The sequence below is a fragment of the Myodes glareolus genome, chromosome 20 (assembly GCF_982192425.1).
Source record: "Myodes glareolus chromosome 20, mMyoGla1.1, whole genome shotgun sequence".
NCBI classification, from domain to species: domain Eukaryota; kingdom Metazoa; phylum Chordata; class Mammalia; order Rodentia; family Cricetidae; genus Myodes; species Myodes glareolus.
The window spans coordinates 5,014,011-5,041,941 of record NC_142045.1 but is presented as its reverse complement, the minus strand read 5'-3'; the positions used below and the strand labels follow the sequence as shown (position 1 = coordinate 5,041,941).

Below are 27,931 nucleotides of genomic sequence, written 5' to 3'. Positions count from 1 at the left end.
CTCCAGATCCAATGCCTCTGGCCTCAGGGACCATTAGCACTCTAGTGCAGACCCCCTTACAGATACAGAATTGGAATTATAATAAATCTTTTTTTATAAAGAGAGATTGCAGAGACTCACAGAGATTGCAGAGACTTGATTAAGCAAGTCAGGAGCCGTAGGACAGAACCGGGAGGAGTTTGGGGCTCTCCTCTCTCTCCCACACAGACTGAAGCAGCTACCCGGGTCCTGCCCGTAGGGAGAATTCTCCATCATAGAAGTCTCATCTCTGTGTTTGAGGTTTTCCAGCTGTCTGACACGCCCACCTGGATTTACTCAAAGCTCTCTTCCCTGTATTGACTACTCTGGACAGCTATAGAATGCCTTCAGGGGAATGTGTAAATATGAGGGCCATCACCAGAAAACTGACCGTAGTAATCTCTTTGGACCTTGGATGAGCAGACTAAACCCACTTAAATGAGTTTTGAGGTCATCGCTGCTTTTCAAGGTCAGAACATTTTGATCCTCTCTAACCCAGAAGGTTTTGATATTTTAATATTTGTTCAATTTTGTCATAAATAACCGCACAGTTCACATTGATCGTGGGCCTGAAGAGCTCTGTCATTTTGAGACAGGTGTCTGATCATGATAAGATTCTACACAGTTAAAAAACAGTCAGATTCTGGGTGGGTGCCTCATCCACGCTACCCTGCAGCCTTCCAAGGCTGCTTGTTTTATCTGGGTTGGAGGTGCCTGGGGTTGTAAGGAACTTTGGGTTTTGATGTTGTGATAAGGCTCTTTCTCAGACTACTTGAAGGAAAGTTAGAGATTTGGTTTTCTGTTTTTATTAGGACTGATTTGTGTAACAGGACGTTTCTCTCCCACCTGCCAGTTCCCAATAGCCCACTCTGAGGCTTAATATTAATTAAAAACTGCTTAGCTTATTAGCTCAGGCTTGTCATTAACTAGCTCTTACAACTTAAATTAACCCATTTCCATTTTTCTATATTTTACTACGAGACTCGTGGCTTGTTACCTCACATCTTGCTTTTCCGGCACCTACTGGTGTCTTCTTCAACTCTGACTTCTTCCTCCCTGTATTCAGTTTGGCTTTTCCACCTGGCTATATTCTGCCCTGCCCTAGACCAAAGCAGCTTAATTTATCAACCAATAAAAGCAACACCTATTTGCAGCATACAGAAGGGCATCCCACATCAGGTTTGTCTATAAGCAAGTTCACAACTGATTGCATCTCTTTGGGAATAAACCCTCAGCTCCACTCGTTACACTCGGGATGACTTCTTCGTGCTCTTAGAGGAAAAGATGAGACATTAGTTGCATGAACAACAAGAGGCTAATCCCAGCATTAAGTCAAGTCTATTCTGGGTGGGAGCAAACCCAGTACCTTGCATTCTACCATCGAGCCACACATTCAGCCCACTTTTTATTGGTTTTATTTGTCGAGAAAATAACCTTGGGACCTACAAGATGGTTCAACAGGTAAAGTTTGATTCCTGGGACCCATGTGGTCAAAAAAGAGAACTGACTTCTGCAAGTTGCCCTCTGACCTCTGTATGAGTGGTATTAACCCCACTCCAAGAAATAGAGAAATACAATTACAGTAATTTAATAAAACATAGCCTTTACAGGGGATTAAAGTGGGAGAACTGGTGTTCAAGGCCAACCAGGACTACAGGACTACACTGTGTGTGAGAGAAGAGTGTGTGTGTGTGTGTGAGTGTGTGTGTGAGAGAGAGAGAGTGTGTGTGAGAGTGTGTGTGTGAGTGTGTGTGAGAGTGTGTGTGTGTGAGAGAGAGTGTGTGTGTGTGTGGAGTGTGTGTGTGTGCGTGTGTGTGTGTGTGAGAGTGTGTGTGTGAGAGTATGTGTGTGTGTGAGAGTGTGTGAGTGTGTGTGTGAGAGTGTGTGTGTGTGCGCGTGTGTGTGTGAGTGTGTGTGTGAGAGAGAGAGTGTGTGTGAGAGAGTGTGTGTGTGTGAGTGTGTGTGTGTGTGTGTGCGTGTGTGTGTGTGTGTGTGTGCACGTGTGTGTGGTCACTGCTGATCTGCTCATCACAGAGTTTTCTTCAGACCCTGGCTATCTGAATTGTGTGAAAAAGATAGAATTAAAAGTAAAGACTTAGATTCTAACCGCACCATTGGCGGTTGCAGTTCCCCCTACTTTGCCCCTCCCCCCTTTCTCTTCTTCCTCTTCCCACGGAGAGCACGGTGCAGTGTCCTTGGACATAGATACACTCAGACAGAAACAGCTGTAAATCTTGGGAAAGCTATGGCCTTGGTTCCAGCAGGGTACCTGTCTGGAACGGAGCGCGGCGTGTTGCCATGGCAGCTGTGGGTGTTTGGAAAGACACGGCCCTGTCATCCCATCAATAACAGGAATAAAACATAGACCACTGCTGAATATCTCCTTACCAAATCGTCGGTGCCATCTAAACCACGATAAAATAGGCCGAGTCACGGGTGGAGAAAATAACAAAACAATAGATACAAAACCTCAGAAACCAATCAATGCAATGTTATAGTCTGGAGACCTCACAAAGCCTTTCTTTTACTAATAAAATACATCTTGAAAATGAATTGAACCATGTCCTTGAAAAATAGAAATTTCTTGAGAAAGTTCCTCTCACTTGGCCAACAGTGTAAATGAAACATGGAAGCAGAGAGTCTCTTCCAACAACACAAGGGTTTGTTCTCCTTCGCAGTTGGCCACAGGAACCCCAACAATGTGTAGGCACAAAACCTTTATGCAAGTATTTAGAAATGTCTCCTTTACATAAGCAAGGCTATCGGGACTCCCACCAGCTCATTTCCATCCACTGGAAAACCCAGAGCAAACACAAGGACATTGGAGTCCTTTAAAATGATGACCGCTGCTAGCCATAGAAAATTACCCCAGAGCAGAGTACATTTCTAGAATTAGGCGGCCAGAGAAAAGCAAGCTTTAGAATAAGGGTATCTTCATTCTAAGTTCATAACTTAAGACCGCAGGCAGTAAGATGGTCTTCAAACAAGCAGTCCTGTGTAGTCAGGATGTTTAAACGCATCCAGAAGAGCCGGGAAGGAGAACAAGAAGGCAGGTGAGAATTGCGGATATGGAGTCCGTTTGAACCAAGGAGCAGACCAAGGAGAACAAGGCAAGGTTTCCAAAAGTGCTCAAGGTCAGCCTTTGCCTGAAGAAAGATGAGAGCGTGCTGGCCAGCTGGGAAGTAACTGGCCTGGTACACAGGGCACTGTGTTACTGCTGCCCCCATCCTCTACCCACCCCCACGTCTGTTCTCCCCTCCCACACTAGAGGCATTCTGTTCAGCCATTCTTTCCCAGCACCGCAGTGAAATGGCCCCAAAGACGGTCTGTGCTGAGGCAGGAGGGCACACGGGACCACATGATACTTCCAAAAGGCAGACAAATTACTCAATAGTCCATACAAATTACTTTGTTAAGTCTTGCTTTAAAAATCAGTGTGGTCTGAATGTTTGCATCTCACCAAACTTTATTGTGCTGAAGTCTTAACCTCCAATGATAACCGTTCTTTGTTTTCTGTTTTAAGTTATTGTTTATTTTATCTCTTGTGTGTATGTGTGTGGTGGCGGGGGGTGCATTCATGCGAGGTCAGAGGACAAGCTTGGGTGTTGTCCTCACTTCCCACGTTGTTGAGGATGGTCTTTTCTTTGTCGTTGCTCAGGCGAGCTGGTAGATTCTCCATCTCTACCTTTCATCTTCCTACAGGGAAGCTGGGATTACAGAGGCGTCTACAGCACCTGCTGTTACATGGGTTCAAACCAGGTCCTCGCGCTTGTGTAGCAAGCACTTTACCCACCGAGCCGGCTCTCCCCTTGGCCCCACAGGGAGGACTGTTAAGCTGAGGTTAGGTTGTGAGGGCAGAACCCTTATACAGAGGTCCTCAGCAGTCACTTTGCTCCCCATAAGGAAAAGGAGAAGCAGCCTCTATGAGCCGCTGGGCAGGTCCTCATCAGGTACACATTCTTGTTCCCACCTTGGTCATGACCTTTCCAGCTTCCTGATCTGTGAGAGAAAAAAAATCCTGTTGACTGTAATAAGCCTATGTTTTGTTTTTTAGATGAACTGATCACACACACACACACACACACACACACACACTTGTCAAATCAGACTGACTCATGAGGCCTGACAAATTTCCTGTCAGACACTGACAATGTGAAAGATTAAGTTGTATTAACCCATGAGTTGTTTTGTTTTGTTTTTTTAATCTTCTGGCTTTTTGTTAGTTCAGTTTTCTTTGTTTCAGGGTTAGGGTTATTCAGACAGAGTCTCATTCATTAGTCCAGACTGACCTGAAGCTCATTTTGTAGCCAGACTGATGTTGAACTCAAGGCAATCCTCCTGCCTTGGCCTCTTAAGGGCTAAAATCATAGGCGTCAAGTACCATGTCTGGCTTTAACCTGTACTTAAATAAACCACAAAATGAAGGCAATATTAGAACGCCATCTTCTATTGTTTTAATTTTGCTTGCTAGATGTGCGGTGTGTACCTCTTCTAAGTGGTGGCACCCTGCAACTTGGACTAGGCAACGGTGTGAATATTGACACCAGAAGCACTAGCAGACTGACGGCTGATTTATCATTTTGCTCAGCATCTACACATAAAACTATGGGGAAAGAAATGTTAGTGCTGGAAGCATATTGAAAGCGTTATGAAAAGCTCAGGGTGTGGTTCCATGGTAGACACTGTGCATGTCATACTCAAGACCTGGTTTGATCTCAGCACTGACGGACGCCAGGGTTATGAAAAGCACCCAAAAAGATGAATGAAAGTCCCTGCTTGTACTTGGAAATCATTGCCCGAGTCAGCAGCGATGTTGTGAATGCCACTGACGAATGAAAGCCTGGACAAATACAAACAAGAATGTCTCATACTGTGTGTGTGCTCCACACACACAGCAGACAAAACTGTATGTGCCCCAAATGCTAACAAGAGTTGACTTCATAGGCATGTGAGTATAATTTAGAATAACTTGTGCCGCTGTAGTTTTGAGCCTTCTGCGAATGAACGCAATGCTCTGTGTAATTTGTAAAATACCCTATTACTGTGTGTGTTTATAATGTGGACATATGTGGACATGTCTGCAACGGCCAGAGGACAGTTCTGCGCAGCCAGTTCTGTCCTCTCAGCTTTGTGTGAGTTCTGGGGGCCAAACTCAGTCCCAAAGCTGTGGAGCAAGCACCTTTATCCACTGAGCCGTCTTGTCAGCTCTGTGAATTATTTTAAAATAACTTGCTGTGGCAAAAAAAAAAAAAAAGGAAAACAAAATAAATCAATTGGCTCACATCAATTTCAACACCTTTGAATAATGAACATTATATTTAAGCCATCACCCAATCAATCACGTTGTGAAATTAGCAGCCTGAGGTCAAATTTATTTACCATTATGGGAAAGAAAATCCCCTGGACCCGGCGTTGCATAATAAAATGACTCAGGGTCTGTATGCAATGTCAGAGCTGTTTACAAAAAGAAAATGATCTGTTTCCTGAACCACCACGGCTGTGGCATGAAAATGAAGCAGAGCTAGCAGTCACACTAGATCAACTTGCAGACTTACAGTTCTTCAGATTTGTTTGTTTTTGTTTTATGCATATTTCTTTGCCGGCGTGTATGTCTGTGGACCACGTGTATGTAATGTCCTTGGAGGCCTGAAATTGTAGTTACAGCCCGTTGCGAACCACTGTCTGTGCTAGGAATTGGACCCAGGTCCTCTGGAAGAGCAGCCAGTGCTCTTAGCCACTGAGCCATCTCTCCAGCCCCAACACTTTAGAATTTTCTTTTTAAGCAATCACGTAATTAATATTTCTTATTTTCCTAGATGCTGGGGACAAACGTAAAAAATGAGCCCTTACCTTCAAAAAGTTTATTAGTGTGGAAGAAAGAAGTAAGCAGGCAGTTAAACAAACCGAACACAGGATTAATACAGACCAGGAGACGGGAACCACCTGCAGACCTTAGAATCTTTAGAAGATAATTACCAAATATAGAACTAGTCGTGTGCTAATTCAAACAAAATATATCTAAAGGAGAGGGTATTGTCAGAGAAAGTGCATCTCCCTCCCAATGGGAGAAGAGACTGAGCGGCAGTTTCCTAGAAGCTGTACAGACCTGAGTAGTTACGTTCACCTTGCCTTCAGCATCCAAAGCCAGAGCCATCCCTCAAATGACCCCGCTAGTCCAGAGCAGGCATGTGTGTACAAAGTCCATTATTAATTTGAACGTGTTATCGATGGCAACGTCACCGTAAGAGTGTCTAGACACTATTTATCTGACTATGGTCCTTCCTGCTTATGCATTACCAACAAGAGGAATCAGCTGAAGTGAACCCGTCTACAGGTGTGCGAATGGACAGGCAGACAGTTTTGTGGGGTTGGAGAGATGGCCCTTTGTAGAGGATCAGGGTCCCCAGCACCTTTGTGGCGGCTGTAAACGGCCTGTAACTCCTGTTCCGGAGAACCTGTTATTGTCTTCTGGCCTCTGAAGGCACCAGGCCACACATTATGTATGAACATAATGCATTCATACACCTCAAACAAAAAAATAATTTTTGTAAGTTAAAGTTTGGGGCTGGAGAGATTGCATGGTGGTTAAGAGCAAGCTGATCTTTCAGAAGACGAGTTTGGCTCCAGCACCAAGTCAGGCAGCTAACAGCTGCTTAAGTCCAGCTTCAGAGAAAGTCTGAAGCCCCTGCAGTCACTTGTACACACACACACACACAAGCAATTAAAAGTAATCTTTACAAAACTTACTTCCAAAGTAAGGTTGACCTTTGAGAAGAAAAATGATCCATGCTTAGTAAGAAGGTGGATCCTATTGCAGTATGAATAACACAGCAAAGACTCACTGTTGAGTGACAAACTACCTGTAGTTATTCAACATAATCTGCGTTTTATTCCTCTTATTGATGGAATGACAGTGCTGTCTTTCCAAACACACTGGACATCCTGTTCCAGACAGGTACCCTGCTGAAACCAAGATCATAACTTTCCCAAGGTGTGCAGCTGTTTCTGTCTGAGAGCAACCATGTCAGAGAACATTGAGAAAAAGCTAAGAAGTGAGTGACTAAGGTATTTTAAAGTTCAGCCTAACTGTGCACACACCTGTAGTCTTAGCTACTCGAGAGGGCAGAGGCAGGAGGATTGTTTAGTTCAAGATCAGCTGGGACAAATAGCAAGACCATAATTCGAACATCAATTAATAAATAAAAGATCTTTAATTTTTAAGACTTACTTTTTTCTGTGCATGAGTGCTTTACATCATGAATGTGTGTGCATTGTGTACATGCCTGCCTTTGGAGGTCAGATGAGGGCATCACAAGCCGTGGCGAGCTTCCATATGGGTACTGGGAATTAAATTTGGGTCCTCTGCGAGTGCAGTCACTGAGCCATCTGTCCAGCCCCATAAAAGGCATGTTTAGGAGTTATTTTGGTGTGGGAAATGTTGTAGTCCTTTTGTTTGGAGGAAGCAGTATTTTTGAGACATTTCCCCTTGTAGCCGAGGCTAGCCTAAAAGTGAGCCTCATGGAGAACTGGACTTATTGCCACCACACTTGGCTTACTGCAGTATCTTATAATAAATTAACTTAAGCATTTTATTATCATCTAAAGTGTAAAAAAAAAAGTATCTGCCTCATGTCACATAAAGCTTGGGTTTCAAACTGACCTAATTTCTTCCTTAGTCTTCTGAAGCATCAATTAATATTTTGATCAATTTCAAGTGCTTAAAAATATGTATTTGTCTTGGTTTTAAAGAAAAAAATAACAGACCTCCATCCCTCTTGGCAGTTTTACCTTAGTATCATAAAGAGTGGAGAATCATGTTTCTCACCTGTTTTCTTGCCCTGTTGTTTTCTGTTAAACCCACTGATCTTTGCGTGACTGTGTTAGTCATAAGATTTGATTTAGGGGTAGTAAGGAAAATATTGTACTCATTACTTGAAGTGATTCTAGTTTTGTCTGAGCAGTGTTTTTGCTGAAGCTAAGGCCAGAAGCTCACATGCACACACATGATTGTGATCACATGCCCTTATGTAATGTATTTTGTTGCTAACCCAATTCCAAATGACAACTGTTTCTGTCAAACTTTGTTACTAATTTTTTTTTTTTTTTTTTTTTGCCATAGCATCGGTAGACATTGGGGATCTCTGCTAGGAATCTCTATCTTCCTGATTTCAGTGTTGGATGCTTCAGAATGACTTAGAAGCAATGTCAAAAGGAAGGCCAAATATACTGACCTGACCAAAAATTAGAAAAGATGCGGGCGGTTGTCTTTGAAATATATTTCTCTCCCTCTCTGTCCTTCCCCCATCTCAACCATCCGATTCCCTCATGTTCTCCTCTCCCCTGATTGAGGGAGCCATTACCAGGCTAGTGAGAAACCGGGCACTAAGGAAATTCCCAGGAATCCACAAAGATGACCCCAGCTAAGACCCTAAGCAATAGTAGAGAGAGTGCCTGAACTGGCCTTCCCCTGTAATCAGATTGATGACTACATTAATTATCATCATAGAGCCTTCATCCAGCAACTGATGGAAGCAGATACAGAGATTCACAGCGGAGCACTGGGCCGAGCTTCCAGAGTTCAGTCGAAGAAAGGGAGGAGCGATAATATGAGCAAAGGGGTCAGGAGCATGATGGGAACACCCACTGAAACACGTGATCAGTGCTAGTGGGAGTTCACTGACTCTGTACTGACAGCGGGGGAACCTGCACAGGCCCAAACTAGACCCTCAGAATGTGGGTGACAGTTGTGTGGCTGGGCAGTCTTGGGGCCACTGGCAATGGACCCAGAATGGAGCCCATTCTCTTTGGAGGGATATTTTGCTCAGCCTAGATATGTGGAGAGTGATGTGCCAGACTTTTTTGATTCCCCATGGGAAGTCTCACCCTCTCTGAGAAGTGGTTGGGGGATGGGGTCGGTGGAAGGTGGGAGGAGGAAGGGAGGGAGAGGGAACTGGGATTGGTATGTAAAATGAGAAAAGATTGTTTTAAAAAATATTTTTAGAATATATATTTCTCTCTTCCTCTCACCCTTCTTACTTTCTCTTCCTATATCCTTTTTTTCCACATGTGTGTGGCATGTATAAGCATGTAAATGTGTGTTCATACATGTGTGAGCATATGCGGTGAGGGATGTTCTTGCACATGAGTGGGCCTGTATATGGAGACCCAAGGTTGAGGTCTAGAGTCTTCCTCAGTCACTTCCCACCTCATTCACTGAGGCAGGGTCTCTCAATTGGACCCCAAGGTCACTCATATGCCTGATCTCCCTCGCTCAGGGAGTCCCGTCTCTGCCGTCTCTGCCTGTGGAGCTCTGGAATTACAAGGGGGCTGCCACAACACTAGGCATTTTCATAGACTCTATGCTCACTGCCTACTTGGTGAGTACTTTAACCTTGGAGCAATCTCCCCAGCCCCTCACATTCTTTTTTAAAATTTTTGTTTACCTTTTAAAAATATGTATGTGTGTTCTGTGTGCGTGTTTGTCTGTGTTTCATATGTTTGCAAAGCCTATAGGGGCCAGAAGAAGGCATTGGATCCCTGGAACTGGAGTTGTAGATGGTTGTGTGCCACCATGTGGGTGCTGGGAATCAAAACGTAGACCTCTGGAAGAGCAGCCAGTGCTCTTTTAACTACTGAGCCATTTCCTCAGCACCCCCTGTAGTGTATATTATTTGTATTTTGATAAATAAATCTTGCCTGAAGACCAGAGGCAAAGCTAAAGCCACTAGAGGTCAGGCAGTGGTTGGCAAGGACCTTTAATCCCAGGATTTGGGAGACAGAGTCAGGTGGACCTCTGTGAATTCAAGGCCACCCTGGGCTACACAAGATCAATGTAGAAATAAATCCAGGTGGATTAATCCTGGATTAGTATGCTGTACATTTCTTGGTTGAAATTTAAAATTCATTCCTAATGCTCTAACAATTAAGTGCCCAGTTAGTTGTCTTTTGCTTTGAGAGAGCCGGGGCAGGGGGAAGGGGGATATAAGCCAGTAAGTCAAAAGGAAGCAGCCATATATTATCTAACATTATCCTTCCTCCCCCAATATAACAGATAACCTTTCAAAATTGTGCTGTCTTTCTTATGCCTTTCACCAGTAAACAAATCCTTACCATAAAATGTAATTCTACTCCATCGCTACATATCTGAAAAGAAGGTCATTGAATCTCAGCCCTTTCCTGTGACTAGATTTCTTTCCTTTTTTCTTTTCTGGAGCAGAGGCTGGGAGCCAGGTCTCATTTTTCTATGGAGTTACAGCCCCTCCTCTTTAGGATTTTTATAGAAACTTTCTTTAGATCAGGCAAGATTGGCTGTAGAGGAAAGGTAAGAAACAGCCTAGAAAAGATTTATTTCACTCCATAGGTGTTCATTATCTATCAGAATCACAGTTTTCTCTGTGTTCACATTTGAGGAGGTTAGAGGTCACACTGGACACGTTGCAATAAATGCCACCTTTCTTGGGTGCCGACTGGACATTATGCTACACGTTTCTCTGCAAATCGAGTTGTGTGCCTGCTCCCCAGCTTACAAGGAGCCCAACTGAGACACATTTTATCTGATGAGCGTCACAGTGTGTTACTGTATGTTCCACATGGCTTGAAACTAGCAGTGCATCTGTGCCCCACTTATTGGGGGCTACTGGACTCTTACAATGACAGAGTCTCTTTTAGATAGTACGCAGCTACAAAAACAAAAACAATAAATTTAGTTATCCCTGAAATTCTATGAACTGACACTTAGGGTTTCCTGTCTGCTACCAAACCACGTGTTGAAGTCTAAAGCACCATCATAGAAGGCCAACTTGATTGACACTCTTCCATCCACTGTTGGTAGCTAGGCCAGTCCTCTAGTGAATGCCGGATGCAGGCCAAGGTGATATCCTATATGAAAAGTACTTCTTTGTTTTCCCCAGAGCCGGCAGTGGATCCAAGGCCTAGGACGTGTGAGACACAGGCTGTAACACTGAGCTATATCCCCGGGTTATTGAGTTTATGAACCAAGATCTGACTGCAACCCAGACTGACCTTGAACCCACCATCCTCCTACCTTGATTTCTTTAGCGCTGAGATTATAGGTGTGCTTCACCAGGTCCAGTGAGCAGTTCCTGCTTTTAGATGAATGACGTTTTGGGCAAGATGCACGTGGCAGGGCATAGCTGGGTATTGCTATCAAGAGGGCAAAACCAGCAGCAAAATTAGATCTGAGGATTTGTGTGCTGAGTGGGCTGTGTGTGGAATCACTGGAACTAGTTAAATTATATTTCTTTCTGCCTGCAAGTAGGATTGAGTTCACGTTAGTTCAGCGAGCACATGATTCAGTTCCGCTGAGCTGCTTTGTGAAAATAGGGAGAAGCCATTATTTCTCCTTGAGAAACCTACAGTCTAATTAGGAAGTCGAGACGTGCATGTATGGGAAAAAAAAAAGAGACAGGGCAGCACACTCCATTTTTAAATGTCCCGTAGTTATAACAGTTGAAAGCATTTTCCATGATCTTTGAACTTTTTATAGAATTTCTTTTTAATAGACTTAGAGCAATATGAAACTAAATCACCAGAGCCACTGATCACCCTGGCCATTTTGTAGAACACATCCTGGGAAGGTGGCCTAAAAGAACGGAGGACTGTCTGTGTTTACAGTGGGAATAAGAGCGTGGGACTAAAGCTTGTGGCTTCTTCTCTTTACCTTTGCTTGGACTCCGTGCGAGATGAAGTAAGTGAGAAGTGTGATTTACGACACTCAGAATGTTTCCTAAATGGAGGAGAGCAGTCCCAACAGGGATGCAAAATATTTGAATTTTCAGGATAGGGTTATGGCTACTAGATCAGCCCAGCAGTGTTGACTCAGTAGCTCTGAAATTCCAGCCTGACTGGGGATATAGGACAATTGATGGAACACTTACTTGTCATGGATAAAGCCATATTTAACCCAGGTGTGGTGACACACACCTATAATCCCAGTATTCCAGAGACAAAGGGAGAAGCATCAGAATGAGATCATCCTCAACAATGTAATTAGTTTGGGACCAGCCCAGAGCATGCTAGAGTCTATCTCAGAAACAAAACAACGTTTCAGTCACGTGTATTATGAACTATTGAGTTTTCACCATTGGAAAGTAGGGTAGGAATATAACATTTAAGTCTACCATGTGCCAGCTCTGTGTTAATATATTTTACACTGTTTTCCTTTGAGTCTTAGTTGCCAGCCAGAGGATAGACTGTCTTCATTTTGCAGTCAAAAGAGGAGCAGAAAGTAAACGGCATGGCCTGTCACAAAAGAGGAGACAACGTGGGCCTCTAGCTGGCTTTGTACCCTTCTCTTGACATTGATGTGGCTCCAGGCAACTCATGGACACATCATACATCCTACCAGCCTGTCTCTCCCAACAATTATGTAGCATATGAATGTAGCTCATTGAAACTGTTATATCTATCCTTCAGATTATTTGGAAACGACGAATAGACAAGTGCCCGGGAAAACTTGATATTGTGTTATTGATCTTTTTGGGTTTTTCAGTCAGGGTTTCACTATGTTGTTCTGTAGGCCAGGCTGGCCTCAAGCTGACAGAGATCCTCCTGCCTTACCTCTCGAGTGCTCAGATTAAAGGCATGGGTCACCACTGCCAGACATATTATTGATCTTTTTAAAGAACATTTTTACATATTTTTTGACAAGTCCAAACCTGTATACAATGCTTCTTGATCATATCCACCCAATACCCCCTCTTAATCCCAGACCTGCCCCTCAACATGGCCCCTCCCACCATGGTCTTGTTATATGACCCACTGAGTCCAGTTAGTGTAGCAGCGTACACATGGTATTGATCTTAACCGTTAGAAATTGGCCTGTCAATGGTGACCAGAGATGAGTGAATTCGAACTCATGTAACTTCTCCTTATTGATTTCAGAGATTTAATTACAGAGGGGTTTTGTTTGTTTGATTGATTTTGTAGTTTTTGGTTTGCTTTTTTGTTTTGTTTTTGTAGTTTTGAGACACAAGCTTACCAAGTAGCTGAGACTGAACTATAACTCACTGTAAAGCCAGGCTAGCCTCAGACTCACCCCCAAGGGCTGAGATTATAACTATGCCCATCACTCTCAGTTTATAAATTCAACTGGAGCTTCTCGGTGGTGGCATCTGGATCAGCATGTGCCGTGTGTTGAGTGTAGTTAGCGCCCCTCCTTGAAAGTCATCCCAGTTGGGTCACAATTATCTTTCTTTGTTTCATTTTTATAAAGGGGGTCTCATATGGCTCAAGTTGGCCACAAACTCATTTTGTAACTGAGGATGAGCTAGAAGCTCCTCCTGCTTCCCCTTCCAGAATGATGGGGTTCTGGGTCTGTGTCTCCACATCTGGCGCCTGTGACTCCTAGTAAGGAGTCGAATCTTGTGCTAAGCAGTGCTCTGCCAGCTCCATCCCTAGCCCCCCTTTTATAAATCTTCATTCTATACCTCTTAAGCGTGAAGTTTATCTACGTTTTGAACTATAAGATTTTATTTACTTACTTCGTGCAGCTACACTTTCTCCTACTTTTCAATTTATCACGTTCTAGCCCAACATCGTGTATTATGGCATTAATCTAGACTACCAAAATATCATTATTCCTTTATATTTATGGAGCACAGTTCTTCCAGAACAGTACTTCCTCTTCTCTATTACATAATATATTGCTTTAATTCAAAAGTTACTACTTGGTGGTGCGAGTTACATCCCATACACACAGACCAGAAGCATAAGCTGTTCTGTAGCTCACTTGGTTCCTCTGGGGGTACAAATCAAACTGACCACAGCCCTATTTATAAAATCCCAAGGAACTGTATTTTTCTGAAATGTAGGAGATCATATGTCCTTCATTGTAGTCAAGGATTAAATATTTGGAGTGGGGGGGGGAGAAAATGGAAACGCAAAAATATATATTATGTGCCTATATAAAAATGCCGTGATGGGAGCCATTTTGTTTCTTTGTTTATAGGTTGTTTTCTGGGATGTGATGTATATCTCCAAATCCCAGCTTTTCAGTTGACTGAATAGCAGGAACTGGCCTTCAAGTCACAGTCTTCCTGCCTTAGCTTTTGAATAGAATGGGATTGTGAGTATGACCAGCATCCCGACCCGTTATTATGTATAATTACTATATGCTGAAGACAGGTGAATAGAGATTTATCACTATAAATTGGGGAGTATAAGTCAGTGGTAGAACCTTTCTTGGCCTGCCTAGGGTCCCAGGTTCAACATCATAAAATGCAGAAATTCAGGCCAGGCTATTGTTGCACTTCCTGACACACCTAACAACCACATGGTGGAAGGAGAGAATCAGCTTCCAAAAGTTGCTCTCCCTCCTCACACATGCTCACCATAGGGCACACACATGAACACATGATAAATACATGTAAAGAGAAATACTTTTTTGACTGCAAACAATCCTGAACTCTAAACACAGCACTTAAACAAAGGTTTGTTTCGTAGAACGACTACTTTCTATGTTCTGTCATGGAAAGACTGATTTCTCTACCCAAAGTTGGCTCTACTCCCCAGTTTTCTGAAAAACCTAGTGTTTCTAGAAAGTGATTTCCTCCCTTCTCTTCCTCATCCTGCCTCAGCCCTGCATCCTCTCATCCAGCCCCTGATCTTGTCAGTCTCTATCGCTGCCATCTTGCCTTGCCAACCAGAAGTGTTGACGCTGGCTTCAATTCTATCCTCGTTGGTCCTGGCTCTTTATCTATCGCTGCCAGCACTGGCTCTCAGTAGGTCTTTCGGCTGTCACTCCTGGAGAAGGCAGAACACATTGCAGCTACTCAGTCTTGATTCTATTTGGGAGAATTGTGACATCCACAAGGTATAGAGTTCAGTGAATTACCACCTCCTCTGAGTAACTCAGGAAGTCCTTTCTCTGAAACACCTAGGACAGGAAGGTTTTGGATTTCAGTCTTTCAGGTTTGGAGTACCCGAGTGGATTTTTTCTGAGAAGCATCCTTAGCCCAAAACCCAAAGTGCTCACAAGTCTTCACCTTTTGAGTGTCATGACCATGCTCAAAAGTTTGGATTTGGAATTTTTAGACCCAAGATGTTCAACCATGACAGGACTTAAAACAATAGAAATGTATTTATCTCACTGTTTTTGCTGGGGTCAGTAGGTGACTTAAAACAGCAAGAACATATTAGCCTAGTGCTTTTGCTGGACTTGAGGTGTCACGAGGCCTGTGTTCCTCTGAAACCCACAGACAGAACCATCCTAGCCTTGAAGTTCCTGTGGTCATCGACAGTCTCTGATGGTTCTCAGCTCTGAACAGTGTCCCTGTCACCATGTGGAGCTTTCCCTAGGTATCTGTCATCTAAACATCAAGCCACATTGGATTCTGTCCATCCTGCCCCCGTATGGTTATAAAAGAAAGCATTTAGATGGTAGTCTCTGATCATCATGATGAGAAGCAGACAGGCATGGTGCTGGAGCAGTAGCTGAGAGCTTTACATCCTAATTCACGGGCAGCAGAGAGAGAGAGACATTAGGTCTGGTATGGACTTCTGAAACCTCAAAACCCACTCCTTCAACAAGGCCACACCTTCTAATCCTTCCAATCCTTCTCAAACAGTTCCATGTCCTAGTGACTAATCATTCAAATATATGAGCCCATGGGGACCATTCTTATTCAGACCACCACAGCAAGTATAATTTTAAAGAACATTCTGAAAAATGTAAGGAATAGTATTTAAAAAAAATATTTTGTTGCTTTTTATTTCCCCTAAATCTTCTCATCACACTGGTTGTCTAGTAAAAAAAAAAATGGTTCCGAAGACAGTGCAGCTGATTTGAGGGAAAAAAAAAAAACCACAAACATCAAACTCATGTATTTTGTAGCCAGAGTGTCTTGACCAGTGAAGGAAGCACTGGAAGAGGGGACTATAACAAAGTCCACAGAAAGCCACAACTGACTACTGAACAGAACCCCCAAAAGTAGATTTCTTTGTTGGGCTGAGGTATTTTAAAGCCTTATCTAAAGAAGAAACTGTTGGTCCTTAGGTCAAATTGTGACTCAGTGTATTTAGACCCACTGTAAGGTTGAGGGAGACCTATGGGAAGCTCTTCCAAGCACACTGGGGTGTCTGATGAGGAGGCGTGTCCAGATTGTCCCTGAGAGATGTGATGTGTTGGTGTCTAAGAAAGCGATTTTTAAGGCATCGTGATATAAAAGGCAGTTTTGAGTTTTTCACTAACTTTTGTTCTGCCAAGAGACCAGTAATTAATGGCGTATGCCCCTCCCATGTGAAATTGTGAAAACCTGTGCTCAGAACTGATGAATGTGTAATTCATTTTCTCTCTTTCTTTTTCTAGCCAAGGACCATTGTCATCCATCAGAGCGGTGATCAAGAGATGTAAGTCTGTTTTCCTCTGCTCTGTGTCTTCCTCTGTGGTAGAGTTATAAACAATGGTTTAGGCTCCCAGCAAGCAATTGTAGATGATGAATCTGCAAAGGCCCCAGCGACTGTAGCTTCTCTTTAGAGGTAGGAAGGCATTTTTGGCAGCTAGTTTGTCAGCTGCTGTAGGTTGATAAGCCAGAACCTCAATTTTCCCTCATTGCATCAAGTAATTTAATCAAGTCATCAACAAAATCTGGAGCTGGGCACAGTGGCACATGCCTGTTGTCCTGGCACTTAGGAGGTGGAAATCGGAGGATCCAGAGTTCACAGTCATCCTTGGCCACATGAGGAATTTGAGGCCAGACTGGTCTACATGAGACTCTTGTCTCAAAAAACAAAACTGAAAATTTAATCTGGTAATACATATCTATGAGCAAACAGAATTTTGTGTAATAATTTTTCTAAAGTACAAGGTATCTGTCTGCTGGGTTTAAAAATTATTAAGCCCTGGGCTAGGGAAATGGCTCAGTGGTTAAAAGCACGGGCTGTTCTTCCAGAGGACCTGAGTTCAATTCTCAGCGCCCACATGAACTGTTCCAGTGAACCTGATACCCTCTCTGTACTCAAGGGCACTAGGCATTCACATGGTGCTCAGACATGCATGCAAGCATCACACCCATACACATAAAAGAAAAAATAAAAATAATATCAAACCTGTATCTTTTGATTAATTTGCTCTCTTCATGTATTTGGGGGCGGGGGCGTCAAGACAGAGTTTCTCTGCGTAGCCCTAGCTGCCCTGGAACTCGCTCTGTAGACCAGGCTGGTCTCGAACTCAGAGTTCTGCCTGCTTCTGCCTCCCCAGTGCTGGGATTAAAGGTGTGTGCCACCACTGCCTGAATTCTTCATAAAGAGTTTTAAATTATATAATTATATATAATGTATATATGTATTCCTATAAAGATAGACTCATACTTCTATATAAAAATAGAACTGCTGTAATTCTCTCCAAACTTAGCATTTATATTTTGTGTTTTCACCCCTTGGATGGTGTTTTATTCTTGCCATTGGTATAGAATTTTAACATTTTGTAAGAAAAAGGATCTGAAAAGCTCTTTTATTTAAACAGGACGTGGGTTACCTGTTACAGGAAAAGTAAAGATGTGATTTAGATGTTTTACACAGTATCTGAGCCAAGAGTGCCACACTAAAAAGAATATGGCCTTTTTTAGGAATGTAACTTTTAATATACAATATGAGTTTAAGGCATCCACGCGTCATGAAGAACAGTACAGTGAAAATCAATATGGTGGCAGTTTATAAAAATATGTTATCTATGGTAAAGAGGTCAGTGGTCGAGAGCACTTGCTGTTCTTTCAGAGGTCTGGGGTTTGATCCTTGGCATTCACATTGGGAGAGAAAAAATGAAAGAGACAGAATCTTTTGGTGTCTCTTAAAGCTGTTCCCTTTAAGGGACAGTAATGGAGGAGATGCGTGGTCATCTTTGTGAATCCTTGCCTGCTGAGGAGGGGAGCATGCTGTCCCTGCCTGGCATCTTCCCCTCTCCTTTCCTGGAATGACTTCCACTTTGTACCTAATCCCCCATAGAGTCCCCAGGATGGAGTTTGCTTAGACTTAGAGGGCAGAACAAACCAAAAGAGTGGCCAGAGAAGTAGAAAAACCCAGGAGACAGCTGCCTGTGACCTAAAGGATGGACATAGTACAGTGGAGCCACGAGCCAAGCAAAAGGTGGACAAGGACGGGCTATTCTGTCCCATGCTTGGGATGTCGGTGGAGACAGCAGTGACCATAGAACGACTGAACCATGAATGGGATGAAGCTTGGGAATAATGAGGAGAGAGGGGCTGGTGTTTGAGAAGTCAGCAGTCCTGTAGAGAGAACCCGTTTGTAGTCTGCTGAGGGTGACTACAAACAAAAGTTTGGGGCTATTTGTGTCTAGTGGGGAAGCATTCACTGGGGATCAACTGGGGAGTGGGAGAAGAGGAAGGTAGCACTGCGGCCCTCGCAGAGGGAGGGAGGAGATGGAACAAAAGGAAACTGAGGTAGATTTGGGGTCCCAATGACCCATTTGTCTTTAATTCCCGTGTGTCACTTACATCGTGGCAGCTACACAAGTGTCTTCATTTGTTCTCTCGCTGGACAAGGAGGCCAGATCGATACAGTATTCTCATTCCTATAAACAAAGTGAGGAGTGGTTGCCATGGCCACTCCCATCCCTCCTTTTGTCTATTTAAGAAAATCTGTAGGGCTGGAGAGACTGCTCAGTGGTTAAGAGAACCGGGTGCTCTTCCAGAAGCCCTGAGGTTGATTTCCAGAACTCACGTGGCAGTTCACAACATCTGTGACTCCAGTCCTAGGGAATCTTTTCTGGCTTCTGTGCTCACCAGGCATGCACGGAGTACACAGACATACATGTAGGCAGACATCCGTATACAATATACATTGTTACTGTTGGTGAGGGCTGGGTTGGTGAGGGCTGGGAATGCGACCTGGGTCCTCTAGGGGAGCAGCTTGTGCTTCTACCCATTTCCCCAGACACTCATTTAACAGGAAAAAATTTTAAAGGAAAAGTTGTAGTTTTTTTTTTTATCTTAGCAGTTAATTAGGATGTATATTTTACTAGCCCCGAAGACAGCCTTTGTTACCTTTTTAAGGCAGTATTCCTCAGCTAGATGCTTTTCAAATTCTTTAATATTGATTCTAGTTCCAGTCTATGGTGGGTCTTTGTAAATTCATTCTTGTGAATCCTAAATATTCTTTAAAGTTTTCTAAATAGGTGCTAATTGGATATATATGACCTTTCATTAACCTTTTTGCTGTTCATTTGCTTTTGTTTTTTAAAGACAGGGTTGTTTTGTTTTTTTTTGTTTTTTTTTGTTTTTTTTTTTTTTTTTTTTTTTTTTTTTTTTTACGTAGCTCAGACTGGCCTGGAACTCATTATGTACCCAGGCTGGCCTTGAGTTTATAGTGATTCTCTTGCCTTCCAAGGGCTAAGATTATAGCTGTGTGTCACAACCCTCGGCCCTTTCATAACTTTTTGAGACAAAAATATCTGGAGAATTCAAATTTAGCTGGCACTGTTTCCGTACCATGAATTGGGGACTGTCCCACACTTAGAAGCAGGGCTGTCAGCAGATGAGCTAACCCTGTTTTACAAAGGGAAACTGAATCCAGGGCGGTAAGTAGCTCACAAGGTAGAGCCAGGAGGTGGACCACAGAGTTGGCCACTCTGGAGGCCCCTGATGTCACATGCATTCGCTCACACCCTGTCCAAAATAATGTCGCTGCTGAGTTTATGATGTGACTTTTACCAATAGGGTGTTCTATAACAGGTACATCTATAACCTAAAACCCTTCTATATATTTGTTTCCTCTGATCATTTAATAGATAATTTAAAATGATTTAGGACCAAAACTAACATCCACCTCACCTAGTACCAAAGGAGACAAACAATATGGAGAAACGAGCTTCTCCGAACCTTCCCCACTGTCACAGCCGTGACCTCAGGTGGCTGACTTGCCTATACATCTCTCTTCCTATGGTTTAAGGAGGATCAAAGAAGGTCTTTCCAGGCTTATGATCCCACTAAAACAGAGGGTTCTGTGTTGGTGGTAACACTACAAATCCACTCTCAACTTCTGACCGTATGAAACTATGTATGGTTCATCAACTTTTCTTCTCCATTTAAGTGTGCAGAATGGGGGAGAACGTGGAGATCTTCCCCACAAATGGCTCTTTAGAATGGGTTCCTTGAGAACAGAGGCAGTTCCTCTTAGGTCAAAGCAACGTGGCAGGTGGTCTTGCTTCTGAGATCCTCGTAGAGCATAGGCACTGGCTCGCCCTCTCCCTCTTTTTCCTCTTCTGTAACCCCTTCTTTTTCTCCCTTAGCATTCATGAATAGTACAGAGCACAATGCCCCGTGGAAGAGGTACGTTTATGCCAATGAGACTTAAGTCTTGGGGAAAGTGTGCCATATCTGCTGATTCCGTCTTCAGTGGTGATGGTGGGGACTTCACTGCAGCAATGAAACCTTAACAATCAGACGTCTCGCACAGAGCTCTGACCTCCTCTCCTCTTCTGGTAGATAAACATCCCTCAGGGTGGCTCAGCTGTGATCCCAATGTCAACTGTCGGTGGAGCCAGATGATGCCATGAGCACGTTCCACATTGAGACCCATACGTGGGTTTTGGGTTTCATATGTTGGAGGTTTCACCTATGCAGCCCAGTGTAGGTTCAGCTGTCCCAGCTCTCAGTGTAGCCCAGATTTCATTCCCGTCTTCACCGGTGTCACCTTCAGCTCTGGCAGCATGCTCAAAGAAAAGTTGGAAGACAAAGAAGGAATGCAAGCTTCCAGTCTTCCCACATCAGAAGCACCGGGAGAGTAATGGAGAGGCAGGTGGTGAAAGCGGCTGTTTGAGTACAAATGCCCTTGGGTGCAAGTCTTTATGGTAGAGTAGTTGAAGATCCTACCCACCGAAGGGATCTTTGAAAATAGAGATAATGTTCTGTTATATATCAAAATGGATCTCCAAATGTGACCTCTTTGCCACAATATCCTATTGAATTGATTTGTTTCATAAATAAAATACAGGAAAAATTTAAGCCATGAAGCTTTTATTTGGGCCTGGCGAGGTGAGTAGACAGAGTCTCACCATGTAGCGTAGACCAGCCTGGAACTCACTGTGTAGACCAGGCTAGCCCTGGACTCACAGAGATCTACCTGCGTCTACCTCAGCACTGGGACTAAAGACATGTGCTACCAAGCCTGGCTGCCAGAGAGGTTTGAGTTTGAGAGATGAGGGAGAAGTCATTGCTTCATATACAAAAATCTGTGTTGTAAATATGATTGTGAAAGGGTCTTGAGTACCTTTATATTTATTATTATTTCTTAATCAATAGAACTACTGTAAAGGTCAAAAAAGTTAGAAAATAGATTTTAAGAATGTGTTACTTCTACACTTTTTACAGTAGAAATTTAAACTATTGTAATAGGACAGTCCTGTGGATAAAATTTAAGATTTCCTTCCCATTGTTACTTCATGTCATAATCTCAATGCCCCACCCTGCAGTCTCTCTCCAATAACTTTTCTCTGTTCTTTCTTCCCATGGTGATTTTTCAGAATGATGTAATATTTTAGATGCTATTTGAAATCTATTATTTTCTTCTGCAATACAAATATATGATTATAATTATCTGTGCCATATCCAAAGATCATTTTGATTTATTTTTCTTAGAGGTATAATGGTAATTACCTTCCATATGTGTCCTTGTAAGCTAACTTATTTCTAATTGTGTATTCTACAGAAATTGATTCTTTACTGAATACACTAATATGGTGCTTCACTAGCTTATTTTTTTTCTCTCCTAGCTTCTCGGACCTGTATTCAGAGTGAACTTCATCGGGATAGGAGGTATGATTACATATATAGTAGAGGGGATATTCTGATCATGTAAATTAAAGTATCTCATCAATTAGCAGATTATTTCACCTTCATAAACAGTGTTATACTGAGCTCTGCCTCAGCAACACATCTCTGAATCAATCTCTAAGTTTGAGAAATGAAGGTTTTGCTTTAGAGAAGTAACACGGGCCTTAAAAGATTCTTCTCTGTTTGCCGGATTCAATTTTAAATTAATTATTAAGCAACTATTCAATGTAAATGTTATTATACTGACTTAGAGAAGTAATCTGTTCTTTATAAGTACTAATAAATGTTGCCTAAACATAGAAATGGAGGACAGGAAAGAAAATGGGTCAGAAGGGTAACAGAAAAGGCTAGGTAGGATTATGGATGGATAAATGGTAGACAGGTAAATAGAAAGGGTGGTGAAAGAGAAGAGAAGGATGGATGGATAGATAGACAGACAGACAGACAGTAGGTAGGTAAGTAGATAGATAGATAGATAGATAGATAGATAGATAGATAGATAGACAGACAGATAGATAGACAGTAGGTAGGTAAGTATATAGATAGATAGACAGATGATAGATAGTAGATAGATGGATAGATAGATAGATAGATAGATAGATAGATAGATAGATAGATAGATAGATAATAGGTAGATAGATGATAGATAGATGGGTAGATAGACAGGTAGGTATATAGGTAGATGATAGATAGGTAGGTAGGTAGATGAAAGATGATAGATAGGTAGATAGACAGGTAGACAGATAGGTAGGTAGATAGACAGACAGACAGATAGATGGTAGATAGGTTGGTAGATAGATACATAGATAATAGATAGATAGATGGTAGATAGGTAGATGAAAGATGATAGATGGATAGATAGATAGATAGATAGATAGATAGATAGGTAGATAGATAGCGATAGATAGGTAGGTAGATAGATAGTAGATAGATAGATAGACAGACAGACAGACGGTAGATAGGTAGGTAGGTAGATAGATAGATGGGAGAATGAATGGAGAACATACAGACAAATAAAAGGATGGACAGGTAGATAAATGAATGGGTAAATTTTTATGAGTCGACATCCCTGCTTGATGTGGGATTCCCCTCTGTGTGCTATGAATATCATTGGTTAATAAAGGAACTGCTTTGGGCCTATAGCAGAGCTATAGGGGGACAGAGATAGGTGGGGAAAACTAAACTGAATGCTGGGAGAAAGGAGGGTGGAGTCGAGAGAAGCCATGTAGCCCCTCCAGAGCCAGACAGAACTTTACCCAGTAACCACAGCCACGTAGTAATACACAGATTACTAGAAATGGTTTAAATTAAAATGTAAGAGCTAGTTGATAAGAAGTTAGAGCTAATGGGCCAAGCAGTGTTTTAAATAATATGACTTCCATGTGGTTATTTCAGGGCTAAGCAGCCGGAACTAACTAGCGGCCTCCTTCCTACAAATTGGCTCCCAATGCTTTCAACTTTCTCAAAATAGAGTAAAGAATAGTGAAGAAGAAGAACTATTTTGGGCAGTGCAATAAGGAGGCAGTTTTCCTCAGTAACCCAGGCTGGTCTAGAACTATTTATGTAGCCCTCAGCCTTCTGAGAGTTAGAATTACAGGCCTGAGCCACTTATCCCAGCAGAAGGACTTCAGACTGAGACAGAGCCAAGTTCAAATCCTGACTTCAGTATTTTCCTATCATATGACTTTAGACAAGCTACTGTACCTCCTCAGCTTCCATGTTCCTCTCTGTAAAATGCTGGCCATGCCCACCTCGCCAATTGTCATGGGGATTAATGTATATTTGTAGTGTTCAACATTAACAGGTAACTCTTAGTTAGAAAAGGGGTTCTAGGGAATTCAGCTCAAACTTAACCATACTTCACAAGCTAGCAAGAGAGTGTGTATATAAGCACAGTTTTGATAACATTTTCTGTTTCCATGGAGTGCTAGAGAAGACAAAATAAATATCATTATTCCTATTTATTAGATAAGAAAATGAAGTTCAGAGACGTTGACTGGCCTTCCCAGGGTCACATACTTGGGGTTTGCTAGAAAAGCAAGTTGAAAATAAAGCATAAAAACGTAGACTCAGAAGCCAGGCATAGTGGCGCACCTCTTTAATCCCAGCACTCACGAGGCTGAGACAGGCGGATCTCTGAGTTTGAGGCTAGCCTGGTGTACATAATGAGTTCCAGGACGGCAGAGCTACACAATGAGACCCTGCCTTCAAAAAAATAAATAAATAAAAGCAAACAAACAAAACTATAGACTAACAGTAGTAAAGGAAGGTTCTCCTGAGTCACCACAACACAAATATTCCAGATAAATCATCAAGTCATATACAGAATTGACTAGGGGAGGGGGGCTGGAGGGATGGCTCAGTGGTTAAGAGCATTGCCTGCTCTTCCAAAGGTCCTGAGTTCAATTCCCAGCAACCACATGGTGGCTCACAACCATCTGTAATGACGTCTAGTGCCCTCTTCTGGCCTTCAGGCATACACAGAAAGAATATTATATACATAATAAATAAATAAATAAATAAAGAATTGACTAGGGGTGTGTATATAACGCCAGGTTCTCAAGGTAAACATGTGAATTTAAAACACTTAAAGGTAACCCAGTTGAGGCAGAGATAGCGTGAGAACAATGGCGTTCATCACATGGGAGCTTGCACTCTGTGTATACTTTTATCATCACAGGGAGCCAAACAAGTCCACTACCAATATGTTCTCCTACTGTGTGCCACACATTCGTTAGTTGCGCTAGCCAACCGCAGAGCCGTGGAATAAAACCGAAAGCCCTGAATTAGCCCTGTCCACCATCAACCAAAGCAGGGCTAAATGCACTAGGCCTAATTCTCAACTTTTCAAGGTTCTTGGAGGATAATCGTCACCCACTCTCTTGAAGCCTGCCTGGCTATATTATGCAGCCACCGGGACCAGAAAGACCATTCTGAGACCTCTAATAGATTCGGATGCTTTTTTATGGAAAGCGATTGCCGCCCTGAGTCTCCAATGATGGTAACTTGTTTTCTACTGAGAACCTCACTGGGGCTCCATCTTCCAGGCGCCCAGAGATCACCATTGTGGCGGCAGAGCCCCTGAGGCCGGCCTCGTGGTTTCCAGGAGGTCCACCACCGGGACTGGGATTTCCCTCCACCCCTGTAGCAGGCCCTTGGAGACCCAATGACTTGGTTCCTGCTGAGGTTCGTAGACACCGTTTTGTGTTTTCTTTTTCACATTAAACTTAAAGATTTTCACAGTGAGACCCGAAGCACCTTGCCTGTTGCCCACAGATGCAGGCAATTTTCATTCTTTGCTTTCCAGCTCCCGCCCTCCTATGAGCAAGTGATAAAAGAAATCAACCAAGTTCAGGTTAACACTACCAATAACAATAATGCCGCTGCCACGCCAAGGAGAACTATTACTTCTGCAACTCAGACCGACTTTCCGGAAGAAATAGACAGCGATCTGCCTCAAAGTAATGCAAGTAATTGGTCTTACCTAATCACCCGGCCTCCAGGCTTTAAAATAATTTACAAGTCGTACATAATTTATCGAGCCCTGCTTCCTAGGCTCCATGACCACTGTATGCTTTCTTAATTTGGATATGCAGCAATTGCTATAATTGATCTTTCCCGAGCACTGCAACCCCAATCTCTGGCCCATATCTCAAAAAAAAAAATAGCCTGTTTAACTCACAGTCTGCATTATTGTGGGTTCCCTCTATACCCGTGGAGAAGTTTACATTTAGCAAGTTGAGCTAAATGTAAGATGCTGAGGGAGACTGTTCTCTGGTCTTCTTCGGGGTGTTTTATTAGGGAGACAGAGGGGAGAGTGACTTGCCTTGGGAAACAAAGCAATGAAGTTGTTAGGATTTTTGACAACCAGATAGAAGTGGTTCGTGTGATGTCTGATGAGGACCAGGAATCTAATGGTGCTTTAAATTATACAATGATTATGTTATATAAACAGATGCAAGTTATACACTCCTGTAAGTGGTTATGCAATGACTTTTTCTTTCTATCTGTCTGTCTGTCTTTCTTTTTCTTTTTCTGCTTTCAAATGATAGCATGGTAACTTTGCTTTGTTCCTTTGATCCTGTCAGCCCTACAGGCGCCTCTCAAGCCTCTTCAGGCTTCCCCCGCAGCCTCAGCTGGTAATCCCCCACCAAGTGTGGCGCCTTTAATAGTCTTTGATGTTTCTGAAGAGCAAAATTGTCCTGAAAACCCCAGTGCTACAAGATGTCCAGTGCCAAGACCAAGATCAAAGAGCAACCTCAGACCAGTAGCTAGAGATAGTAACGGCGAAGAGAAAGGGATCCAGAAAAGCCCTGCGGGCCCGAGGGAAGACTGGCTGCTGGACAGAACCTGCGGCTTAGATAGTCAGGCCGTGATGAACATGATGAACACAGAACAAAGCCAAAATATTGTTTCCAGGATCAAAGCATTTGAGGGTCAGACAAATACAGACATCTCGGAACTGCCCAAGAAACCGGAGATTATCCCTCGCACGGTTCCCCCGAAACCTGCCGTTTCCTCAGGGAAACCCTCGGTGGCGCCCAAGCCTGCTGCTAACAGGGTTTCTGGACAGTGGGACTCTTGGACCGGAAACAGGCTGAAGGTGACCTCCCGAGAAGGGCTCACCCCATCCACATCGCCACAAGAAGCCGGGAGCATCCCAGTAACCAAACCTGAATTGCCAAAGAAACCAACTCCTGGCCTTACGCGCAGTGTGAACCATGAGATCCCGGGAGGAAGGCCCGTGGCCGAGCACCCTGATGCAGGGAAGAAAATCCCAACTCCTGCTCCCCGGCCTTTGCTGCCGAAGAAATCTGCCTCTTCAGATGTCCCAACTTACCCTTTGGTTCCACCAAAACTGGTTTCGGTTCCTCCCCGCCTCTCAGTAGCATCCCAAGCCAAAGCGTTTAGGTCACCGGGAGAAGGGCCTCCAGCCAACCCTCCAGTCCCAGCTCCGCAGAGCAAGGCCCTGGGAGACATTGACCTCATCAGCTTTGACGATGATGTTTTGCCCACCTCAGGGAGCCCAGCCGAAGAACACCTCGGTTCTGAGACAGTTCTAGGTGAGTTAAACTCTGGAGTGGAGGGGAACCCGAACTTACCAGTGGTGTCTATAGTGCGTGCCATTGTTTTGGTTTTCGGTACTTATGCACGCATAGGATGGGGGTAGTGTGTGTTCCAATATAATATAACAGATATAAGAGACATGGAGTGAGTACTTCAGGACACAGAGGGAAAGGAGAACCAGAAGTGAGAGGTGAGAGTGATGGAGAGATGCTAGAACACACTGATTTTAAGTATATGGGCCAGAGGTGAGCAGACCAGGGCTGGGGATCAGTTTGTTGTGGGACTGACTTCCCTTATGAGCAGTTTGAAGTTCAGGCCTCACGTTGAAAGCATCTGGGGACTTAGCAGTTGGAGAATGAGATGGAAGCTTCTCACAGAGAGAGACTCAGGTGGTGACCCCACAAGGATCCTCGCTGAGAGCCAAAAGGCCGCCCGAGGAAGGATCCTGCAAGACTGATTGCGAAGCTAGCACCCACTCTAGAGACTTTCCCATGCTCCTCACAGTGTGTCTTGACAATGCAAATTTCTGTAAATAAAACTCAACAATTGTCAGTGTGCTGCCAAGATCAGGATAATTAAATTTCCCGAAGGCCAAGAGAATGTTTTCTTTCCTCACGCTGTTCAGATAGCAAAGCTTATCTCTCCGTGAAGTAAAGCTTATCTTCCATCTGCCAAACTAAGCTGATCCACAGATCACTGATAGAATTCCCTTTACTATTGTTTGCTTATTTGGATGAAATTTGTGGGGATATAAACTTAATAGTATTTTCCAGAGTTTAACTGTTATCTTATAAATATGAAGCATGCTTCAGTATGGTATAGAACACTCTATTTCAAAGCCAAAGTCTGGCCAACAGGATAGCTAGATATCAGCACAGCACTCGGGAGACTAAGTCAGGAAGGTCACAAGTTCAAGGACAACCTGAGCTACAGCGAGACTTATCTCAAACAAAAAAATCTTGTATACCACGTACATGATAGCAGACATATTTGTTAAATATTTAATGCATATAACTGGCTTTGGCAAATAAAGCAAAAAG

At 43.2% G+C, this 27,931-nt stretch overlaps 1 protein-coding gene across 6 annotated transcripts in view; it reads left to right on the top strand.

The window, feature by feature from the left end:
• Sh3d19 (SH3 domain containing 19) overlaps nt 1-27,931 on the top strand; it is a 151,853-nt gene that overhangs the window by 82,835 nt on the left and 41,087 nt on the right. For 2 of the 6 annotated variants that reach the window (XM_085682538.2, XM_048424514.3), the window contains exons 3-8: nt 16,346-16,386; nt 20,282-20,321; nt 21,764-21,806; nt 24,872-25,010; nt 25,132-25,294; nt 25,913-26,887. In XM_085682538.2, coding sequence (XP_085538664.2) covers nt 20,306-20,321; nt 21,764-21,806; nt 24,872-25,010; nt 25,132-25,294; nt 25,913-26,887 — 1,336 coding nt within the window. In that variant the 5' untranslated portion in view covers nt 16,346-16,386; nt 20,282-20,305. Of the gene's footprint in view, nt 1-14,081; nt 14,105-16,345; nt 16,387-20,281; nt 20,322-21,763; nt 21,807-24,871; nt 25,011-25,131; nt 25,295-25,912; nt 26,888-27,931 lie in introns of those variants that run through there. The other 4 variants (XM_048424513.3, XM_048424511.3, XM_048424517.3 and 1 more) reach the window with 3 other exon arrangements.